Source organism: Melospiza melodia, chromosome 2 (genome assembly GCF_035770615.1).
Source record: "Melospiza melodia melodia isolate bMelMel2 chromosome 2, bMelMel2.pri, whole genome shotgun sequence".
NCBI classification, from domain to species: Eukaryota; Metazoa; Chordata; class Aves; order Passeriformes; family Passerellidae; genus Melospiza; species Melospiza melodia.
Genome location: NC_086195.1, coordinates 105,952,003 through 105,961,890, shown reverse-complemented (window position 1 = coordinate 105,961,890; position 9,888 = coordinate 105,952,003). Strand labels below are relative to the sequence as shown.

Genomic DNA, 9,888 nt, shown 5'->3' with positions numbered 1-9,888 from the left:
ATAGAAATCCAGGAGCTATGTGTGACGGCTGGCCTGTGAAATATACTGAGATAGAAAATTCTGAGGAGATCCTGATATTAGTTTAAACCCTTCTACCCTTAGCTAGAACTTGTTTATCTGAGCTGGTTTAAAGTCATTGTATACACTGAAAAGCATAGTTTCTGCAGGAGCTGCAACATATGGCAGCATCTATGTTAACTACCAGGCTGTGTTAAATTCCACAGTCAAAGCCTGAACAAAGACATAATTTCAAATTAAATAATGATCCTATAACTCTTTTATTTGCTGGTCTTTCATTATTTGTAGCTCACAAATGTTTAAATGCATAGGTATATATGTATGTGTGTGTGTGTGCATCCACACACAACATCATGTCTACAATGTAGGATGTCTTTGTACCTCCATAGAAATAATGAAGCCAGTTTTACAGTACATAGCAGAAACACTGAAATCAGGATATCTACCATAGTAATTGCTTTCTTCTCTAGAACCTTTGCAGATGGTCTGGGTTCTGCTCTGCAAGTTCTACAGTGGTAGATGAAGTAACTAGCTTTTTAACATGTTGCAAAGTCGCACAAATATACCCTTACCCAGTGTTACTTACATAGCCATAGCAACACGGAGATGGGAGATTACTAAATGGGAAAATGAAGAAGTATCCCACTACCTTTTCCTATTTCAAGTAACTTCCCATATCATGAGTAAACCAATTTTTATCCAAAATGGCTTCATTTAGCTTGTATGTAGTTAAATATGGGCTTTACACCCAGAGGAAAGGTATAAGTAGTCAACTCATTGTTTTAGACTTCTAGAATTTGCAGACAGAAACATGAGGTAAAAGATAACAGTCAAGGACAATATACTTGTATGCTTTCTCCCTTATCTGATCTTCTGGATAAATTAGAGAGGATTATGTGAGTTCTGTTTATACAACCTGTATTTGAGCTGTAAACTGGGATGCATATACTGAATTTTAAAGACCCAGACTTACTGGCACTTCAACACTGTATGGTCTCTCACTTTACCACACTCTCTAAGAAACAGAGTAAAACATTTCAGCTCCCAATCAACCTGACCCAGGAATAGGCATTTCCATAAAACTATTAAAGGCAGGCCTCTTATCCTTAGATACATGTTTCCAAAATTAATTCAATAAGATGAAAAAACCTAGAAATTTGGGATTATGACACTGAGTAATGATAGATTAATTTTCTGGGTCTTTCTGTGCATCTTGACTCACAGAATAAAAACCTTCAGACATCAAGTCTAAAATGGATGATGCATTTTTTCTTCCACTCTGAATTTTCTCCTAGATGTTAACTTCTGCATAGCAGATGCTCTCCAAATACACATATTTTAAATATAAGACATCAATCTCCAAAGTATACAGTTGAAAATACAATGGCTTTCTTAGATAAATACTTCTTTGGAAGCTACATAGCATCCATAAACAGTCCTGTTTCTTCTGGCATATTTTTTACTTTTTGTGTTTTAACCCCTTTGAAATTCCAGATCCCCAGATGGCCTCCATCAGTTCCCACCTCTCAGCAGATCCTTTGTAAGAAGCAGGCAATCTGTCCTTCACGCTTTGACAACAGGGCATTGTCTCCTTCCATTCATTCAATTCATATTTATTTATTTAATATCTTGTTAATGTTCAGGTCCTCTGGTTGCATTTTGATTGTTTTTACGGTGCCTGAGCAATTTTAATAACATAAAGGTAAAGATGCTTGGAAGTTTTATTCTAAGGCAGGAGGAGAGCAAGTCCCCCTGCGCCACATCTCAGTGAGTCTTCACCAGGCTCCAGATATTCAGTCTTTCCTCTGCAAAGCCTTTGTTCACAGTGATCTTGTCACTACTGCTGACACCAAGTAAATGTGTCCTTGACCCTTGCCCTGACCCTTTTCCTTTCCTTTCCTCTCCTCTAACTATCCTGCTTCTCTCTGTGGATTGTCCTAGGACTTCCTTGCCTCCAGTTCCCCTTGCACTTCGAGGCTGCAATTTTTGATCAACGGAAGGTTTCCAGACAGCCTTGCACCCCCACCCTTCCAGCCTGACATCGCTGAGAGACAAAGTCAAAGAAACCACCAGGAGAAATGAATTAATGTGCCCCTTTTCTCTTTTTCTTTTTCTAGTGAAACCAACAACATATTTCTTATGGTGCTTCCTGTCTCAGTGGCATTTTATCTCTTCTAGCCCATTTGTAATTTACTGGATAAGCTTTTTCAGGGTCAGGATTTCTCTCTTTCTCTCTGTTTTTTTTTGGTTTTTTTTTTCCTACTCCTGTCCCATTTCCTACCTCGTTTCCCTGTCCCTCCCTAGTCCCTGGCCATCACAATAAACCAAAAGACCAGATATTCATCCTGGGGACTTGAAATGGCCACGGTAACTGTTGTAACTTGTCTGTGGTTTAATCACATTAATTTGATAAGATCATCATCGGCAGGATGTCTAATTTATTTGCAAGCGGTAGCCAGGGAGAAGCTTTGACCAAATTAACATGCCGCCGGGACCAGGGGGTGCCGGCTCCATATGGCTCTCTGGATTTTCCTATAAATAACCCTCCTCCAGCCCACTCCCGCGGTTACATCCCTACCAGTATGCCGCAAAGTTCACCAGCGGCGCCGGACTCGAGAGGCGCAGCCCCGGGCTGCAGGAGGCACCAGGGGGCTGGGCTGATTCTCCCGCCTTCGCGCCTCCTCCCCGTCCTCCTCCTCCTCCTCCCGTCCTTCTCCCCCTCCCCCTCCTCCTCCTCTTCTTCCTCCTCCTTCTCCCCCTCCTCCTCCTCAGAGCAAGGCAGGGGAAACGCGGGTTTCCACTTGCACCACCAGAGGTGCAACTGGTTCCTCGCTCGTAGGCATCTGAAAGCCGTCCAAATGATGCAGAAACTTTTGCGTGCTTGGCTCCTGTCTTTAAGGCCAGGCACCGATTTTTCCGCTGTGTAATCTCTTTTGTCAGAAGGGTGGGAGCTGGAAAAGGGCAGCGGGGGGGGGGGCGGGGGGGGGGGGGGGATGGCAGGCGTTTTCTTTCCACAGAGAGTATATAAGGAGCATCCCTAGAGAAATATCTATGCGTGGACATACACTCATCTCTAGGTCTTTATAGAGATAAGAATAAGCGTCAGTTTCTGCCCTCCCCTGCCCTCCTTAAGGGAGACACTCCACTCCGTGGGAACAGGTAGCGTGAACTGCTAACAGTGCAGCAATCCCCTCCCCCCTACCTACCCTCTTCTCTGTGATCATCTAAATTATGAAAAATAGAGAGTGCATTAATCCACGGTTCGACATTGCATAGAGAACACCAGCAAGAGACAAAATCCAGCATAAAACACCCTAGACTGCAGGGGAGGAAGAAACGCATTTAAAGCGACGATAAAAATGGCGTGCAGAATAATTACCTCAAATTGCTATTCGCTTGACACCCTGACACTAATTCTGTTGAAGTCATTGGGAAATACAATAAGGCAAACGAGCCTTCCTCTCCTTCTTGTGCAGGTGTGAGTGTGTGTGAATGGGGGCAATAAGAAAGGGGAGGACGGGAGGACGGGAATGCTAAACTTTCCATTTTAAAAGAAAAGAAATAAATTAAATCATCCATTTAGAAGAACGCATCTAAATAGATCTACAGCTTTTAATGCCAGCGTTTTTAACGCTTGCCCTGTACGTGGATTGATTTTTTTTTCTTCTCCAGCATTCCCTCAGCAGATGGATTTTTGCCACTGCAGCTCAGCAGAGGGTGTCAGATCTTTCAGTGTGCACCAGGTTGAAACGAGCAGAGCCTCTTAGCAACTCTCCCTCTGCGTGCATGTGAGTGTGTGCGAGCGTGCGGCTCGGCAGCAGCGGAAGAAAGAGGAAAGAAGAGCGAAGCGAGGCGGCGAGCGAGGGAGCCAGGAGGGGAGGCAGCGTTGCCGGCAGGGCGAGGCGAGGCGAGGCGCGGCGCGGGCGGACGGGCGGGCGGGCGGGCGGCCCCGGCCCGGGCCCCGCGGCAGCTCCGGCGGCCGGCGGGCATGGGCAGCCGCGCTCCGCAGCAGCGGGGGCAGGCGCGGCGCGGCGCCGGCGGCTCGGCGGGCAGCGCCTAGGCTGGGGCGGGCGCTTTCAGCACCGCGGCGCTGGACAGCGCCCGGCGGGCGGCGGGCGAGGAGCGCGGCTCCGCCGCCGCGCGGCAAGGTCAGTGCGCGCGGAGCCGCCACCGCGCAGCCTCCGCGGCCAGCGCCGCGCGCCCGCCGCGCCTCCCTAGCATGCAGCGGCGGCCGGGGGCCAGCAGCACGGCGCCGGTGAGCCAGCCCGGCCGGCAGACCTCCGCTTAGCTGCTGCCCGGCAGGCGGCAGGGAGGGAGAGCGAGGAGGGGGAATTTTTTTTTCTTCTACTTTTTTTTTTTTTTTTTCGCCTGCCTTGCGGTACGTGCCTGGATAGTTTGTGGATATAATTACTGACTGGAATCTGGGCTGTTGCAGTTGTGCGTGGGGGGGAGAGAGGAGAAAAGAAAGCATCCCCCCCCCCCCCACCCCTCCGCCGACCCTCCCTGCTCCCCCACACACATTTTTTTTTCCTCCCCCTTCGCTGGTGGTTCGGACATTTAATGTATTGAATGAACTGGAATTGCTTTCCCTGTGAGGACGATGGTTGCTGTTACTTTGTGATGAGATCGGGAATGAATTGCTCGGTTTAAAAATGCTGCTTTGGATTCTGTTGCTGGAGACGTCTCTTTGTTTTGCTGCTGGAAACGTTACAGGGGACGTTTGCAAAGAGAAGATCTGTGCCTGCAACGAGGTAGAAGGGGATTTGCACGTAGACTGTGAGAAAAAGGGATTTACCAGCCTGCAACATTTCACCGCCCCAACTTCCCAATTTTACCATTTATTCCTGCATGGCAATTCCCTGACTCGACTTTTCCCTAATGAGTTTGCTAACTTTTACAATGCGGTCAGTTTGCACATGGAAAACAACGGTTTGCATGAGATTGTTCCTGGGGCTTTCCTTGGGCTGCAGCTGGTGAAACGCTTGCACATAAACAACAACAAGATCAAATCGTTCAGGAAGCAGACTTTCCTGGGGCTGGACGATCTGGAATACCTCCAGGCAGATTTTAATCTGTTGCGGGATATTGACCCGGGAGCATTTAGGGACTTAAACAAGCTAGAGGTGCTGATTTTAAATGACAATCTCATCAGCACCTTGCCCCCCAACGTGTTTCAGTATGTGCCGATCACCCACCTCGACCTCCGGGGAAACCGTCTTAAAACCTTGCCTTACGAGGAGGTCCTGGAGCAGATCCCAGGCATTGCTGAAATCCTGCTAGAGGATAACCCCTGGGACTGCACTTGCGATCTGCTGTCGTTGAAAGAATGGCTGGAAAACATACCTAAAAACGCTTTGATCGGCAGAGTGATTTGTGAAGCTCCCACTAGGTTGCAGGGCAAAGATTTAAATGAGACCACAGAGCAGGAGCTGTGTAAAAAGAACAGAGTAGATTCCAGCCTAGCTGCTCCCCCTGCCGAAGAAGAAACCTGCGATCCTGGTCCCATTCCAACCCCCTTTAAAATACATGGCAAAGAAGACCCTGCCACGCCAGGATCTGCTCCAAACGGAGGTACAAAGATTCCTGTCAACTGGCAAATCAAGACCAAACCCACTGCTGCCGTGTCGACAGTGAGTGCGAAGAGCAAACTACCAGCCACCTTTTCCTGCCCGCACATCTGCAGCTGTGATCAGATCCCTGGCTCAGGTTTAAAGGTTAATTGCAATGACAGGAATGTGAGCAGCTTGGTGGATTTGAAGCCCAAGCCCTCCAACGTGCAGGAGCTGTTTCTGAGAGACAACAAAATACACACCATCAGGAAATCCCACTTTCTGGATTACCGAAAACTTAATTTACTCGATCTGGGCAACAACAACATTGCCACCGTTGAGAACAACACCTTCAAGAACCTCTTTGATCTCCGATGGCTCTACATGGATAGCAATTACTTAGACACCCTGTCCCGAGAGAAATTCGCTGGGCTGCAAAACCTGGAGTATCTGAACGTGGAGTTTAATGGGATCCAGATGATCATGCCTGGCACCTTCAATGCGATGCCCAAACTGAGAGTCCTCATCCTCAACAACAACCTGCTGAGGTCTCTCCCAGTAGACGTGTTCGCCGGGGTCTCGCTTTCCAAGCTGAGCATACACAACAATTATTTCATGTACCTCCCGGTGGCGGGGGTGCTGGACCAGCTCACCTCCATCACCCAGATCGACCTGCACGGCAACCCATGGGACTGTACTTGCCCTATCGTGCCTTTCAAACAGTGGGCAGAGATGCTGCGCCCCAAGGTGATTATGAGTGACCTGAGGTGTGAGTCCCCTGAAGATTTCTTCAAGGAGGATTTCGAGTCTCTCTCCAACGATGTGATTTGCCCTCAGTTAAAAATCTCTCCCACATTAACTTCTACTAACAAAAACAGCACCGGGTTGACAGAGACAGGTACTCACTCCAACTCCTACTTGGAGACCAGCCGGGTCTCTATTTCGGTGCTAGTGCCAGGGCTTCTGCTGGTTTTTGTGACCTCTGCCTTCACAGTGGTTGGCATGCTGGTTTTCATCCTGAGGAACAGAAAGCGCTCCAAGAGGAGGGACGCCAACTCCTCTGCATCTGAAATCAACTCCTTGCAGACGGTCTGCGACTCGTCCTACTGGCACAACGGGCCCTACAGCGCCGACGGGGCCCACAGGGTGTACGACTGCGGCTCCCACTCCCTGTCGGACTGAGGCGGCGGGCGGGGCGGGGGCGGCCGCCCCCCGGGACCGGCCCTTCGTGCGCCGGCCGGGGACAGCTCCGCACCTCCGCTGCTACCTTTTGTGAGAAGCGAAACACACAGACACCCGCACGCCCTTCCTCACGACCCCGATAGCAAGCGCCGAGGCCCGGTGGGCGGCGGGGGGAGCCCGGCGCCGGAGCGCATCCCCGCAGCGCTGCGCAGCCCGGCGCGGTGCGCGCATCCCCCGCCCGTGCGCGGCCGGAGCAGCGACAGACAGACGAGGAACAGCTCCCTTCGGCTCCGGCAGGGCGACACACGGCTCCTGGTTTTGTTGGGCTTTTGTTCAATTGTGTTGGGGTTTGATTTGCTTTTTTGCCCTCTTCCCTTGTGGACCGACCCCTTTTCAAGAGGCCGGGAAAATGAGGGGAGTAGAGGACTGGTGTTGGCCTCCTCCTGACGGCAAAGCAGGAGTGGAAAGTTGCACGAAGGCATGAATGTAATGTAAATAAATGACTCCGACTCCGAAACAAACAGACAAATGGACAGAAAAAAAAAAAAAAAAAGTGCTGCATGGCTCGCATGGATACAACGCACCCCAGGGACGCTCCAGCCCCCGACTGGAAGCAGCGTCTAGTTCACACCATCATCCCTCTTACCTGATAAGTCCCTTCGTATCAAACCTTCTATATACAAAATACAGTATAATAAAAAGTGCCATTTCGCCAGTTTTTTTTTTTTTTTTTTGCGTGATCAATAGGCAGTAGAGATCGTACTTTTACTGTGGAAAAAATTGTAAAGATTTTATTTAAGACATAGTTGCATGAATATTCTCATTGGATTTTTTTAAATTTTTATTTTTATGTCTAGGAGGGAATTACTTTGCTGGGAGAGATTTGCTTTGTTGATAATGGGTTGTGTTTAATTTCTTCAGGGGAGGTGGGGAGGGTAGGCTTTGGTTTTGTTTTCTCTCTCTTCTTTTTCAATATACATAATCAGTATTGCCTTTCCATCTGAATGTAAAAAATTAGTACCCTTGATTTCTATTATGGTAACAGTGTAAACATACAAAAGAAAAATCCAAGGCAGTTAAGCATGACCAATTAATGTCACTCTAGCGCTTAGGCTGCAAAGTTTAATGGTAGAAAATTCTGTGCTGTTGTAAATCTTACTATAACTTGAGGAAAACAGAACTGAGGAAGCAAGTGAAACTTACTAATTCTATTCGAGGATTTTATAATGGCATATTTTTTCAGTATTAAAGTGAAAATGTTTTCAACTCCGGGTCCTTACTATTTTTCCAGCATCCAATTCTTGCAAACGGGTTACTTGGGTTTAGGGGACAGAGCCTCCTTTCAGTGCTCTGTGTGTGTGTCTCTCCCTCCCTCCCTCCCTCCCTCCCTCCCTTTCTTTCCCTCCCTTCCTCTTTCTCATTCATTCACTGGCAGAGGCACAAACACCCTTCCTTCCCCCCTTTCCCAATGTAAATAACACACAGAAGTTTCCTGCCTGCCTCCTTCCCTCTCCCTCCCCCCCTCGCCTCTTCTTTTTTTTTTTTTTTTTTTTTTTTTTCCTAACGAGGCGGTGAATCCCTTTATTAATACTGTGAATCTCATGCTGCTGCCGCTGCTGTCACCGCCTCTGCTGCACACACTGCAGATATATTAGGGATGTTAGTGGGAATTTGCTTTAAGTGCCTCTGCCCAGCTTGGTCTCATTAAGCTGGAGCCGAATTTCCGCGGCCAGAATTCCCGCCCGGAGCAGCTTGCCCGCTGGGGCAGCTGCGGGCGGCCGGGCTCCAGCAGCTGCCGCCAGTGGGAAAAACGAATTAGCCCGCAGAGATTTTCCCGTTCCTGCACTGGGTACCTCCACTCTTTGATATTAAAAGCTGAGAAAACCACGGCGCAGTGCTGCAGTTGGACTTGAGGCAGCTCGCCTTTGATCCCCTTCCTGTACGGGAAAGTGCCCCTAAACTCAGTCAAACCTGTAAAGGCGAAAGTCTCTGCAAATCACTTGTAACTTACAGCTCAAGTCCCAGTGGAGATATGGAGAATTTCAGTCACGTTGCTCCTGGCTTTCTCCAGGCAGAGAATCCTTTTAAAGAGTAAAACACCGTAAGGGACTTGCTAAACTTCAAATACTGATTTGGTGTGCTTTGTAGAAAATGCTCACCTTTGGGATCTGTGAGGAGAAAACAGACAAGCATACACATTGCAATAGGTGTGCTCTTAAAAGTGAGGCAGAAGCCTGATTCCAGGTATTCATGAAGAATTAAACATGGAGAATACATCATTCCTCCAGAATCCTTTATCACTGTGGAAAAATCTGCAGTCTCCTAGAAAATACCTTGAAGTTTGGTTGTGGAACTCTGAAAATGGCATGGCCTGCTTAACTACACAAACCATTCCTATTTCAAGGACCCTTCTTTATTCCACCTTGCTGCTCCATTAGACAGATTGTTCTGCCAGGATGCTCTGTGTAAGACAAAGTGATGACAGTAGAGGCACTACTTTGCCATTGTGCAATCCACTGTTGAATAGTTAGAGGAGAAAAAACAAATGCACTTACATGTGGGCCAGTAATTCTGTCCTTGGGAGGCCATCAAATTTAGCTTAGAAATAGTCCAAAATTACCTGTTTAGAAATGAGCTAGTGCACCCTTAGAAGACTACCTAAGTCTAGCTGCCTTCTTTGTGATATTGTAGTGATGAAATTGAGTAACTGAGAAAATTGAGAACACATCCCATGCTAAGAATAATAATAATTACATTAGAAGCACTGTAATGGAAGTTAAGATAAAGTGCACAATAAATTAAAATGTCAAATCGCTGACTGAGATCAGACATGCATGCGTTTCAGAGAATATAATGCTAAATATGTAATTTTAATTTGTCATCATTGAAAAGTAGCATAAAGTTGGAAATTTGCTCATTTAGCTTCCTAAAAAGGCTAGTTCACTGGCATACCTATGTAGAACTGTCAATTCAATTGAAATGTTGAAGACATGTATTTATCACTCTGTTTCTAGGTTGTGGGGAAATGACAAAATGGAATTTTCTATGTCATTTTCTGAGTTTAACATTCACAGAATTCTTTCTTCCATCTTGCAGACACTTGCCCTTAAGACGCATAGCTCACCCAACTCTCTGAGAT

At 47.5% G+C, this 9,888-nt stretch overlaps 1 protein-coding gene across 1 annotated transcript; it reads left to right on the top strand.

The window, feature by feature from the left end:
- The first annotated feature begins 4,239 nt into the window (after window positions 1-4,239).
- Window positions 4,240-8,015, top strand: SLITRK1 (SLIT and NTRK like family member 1). Its single transcript, XM_063149518.1, has one exon. It carries the CDS (start codon window positions 4,671-4,673, stop codon window positions 6,747-6,749), a length of 2,079 nt encoding a protein of 692 aa, XP_063005588.1. The 5' UTR covers window positions 4,240-4,670; the 3' UTR covers window positions 6,750-8,015.
- The last annotated feature ends 1,873 nt before the right edge of the window (window positions 8,016-9,888 follow it).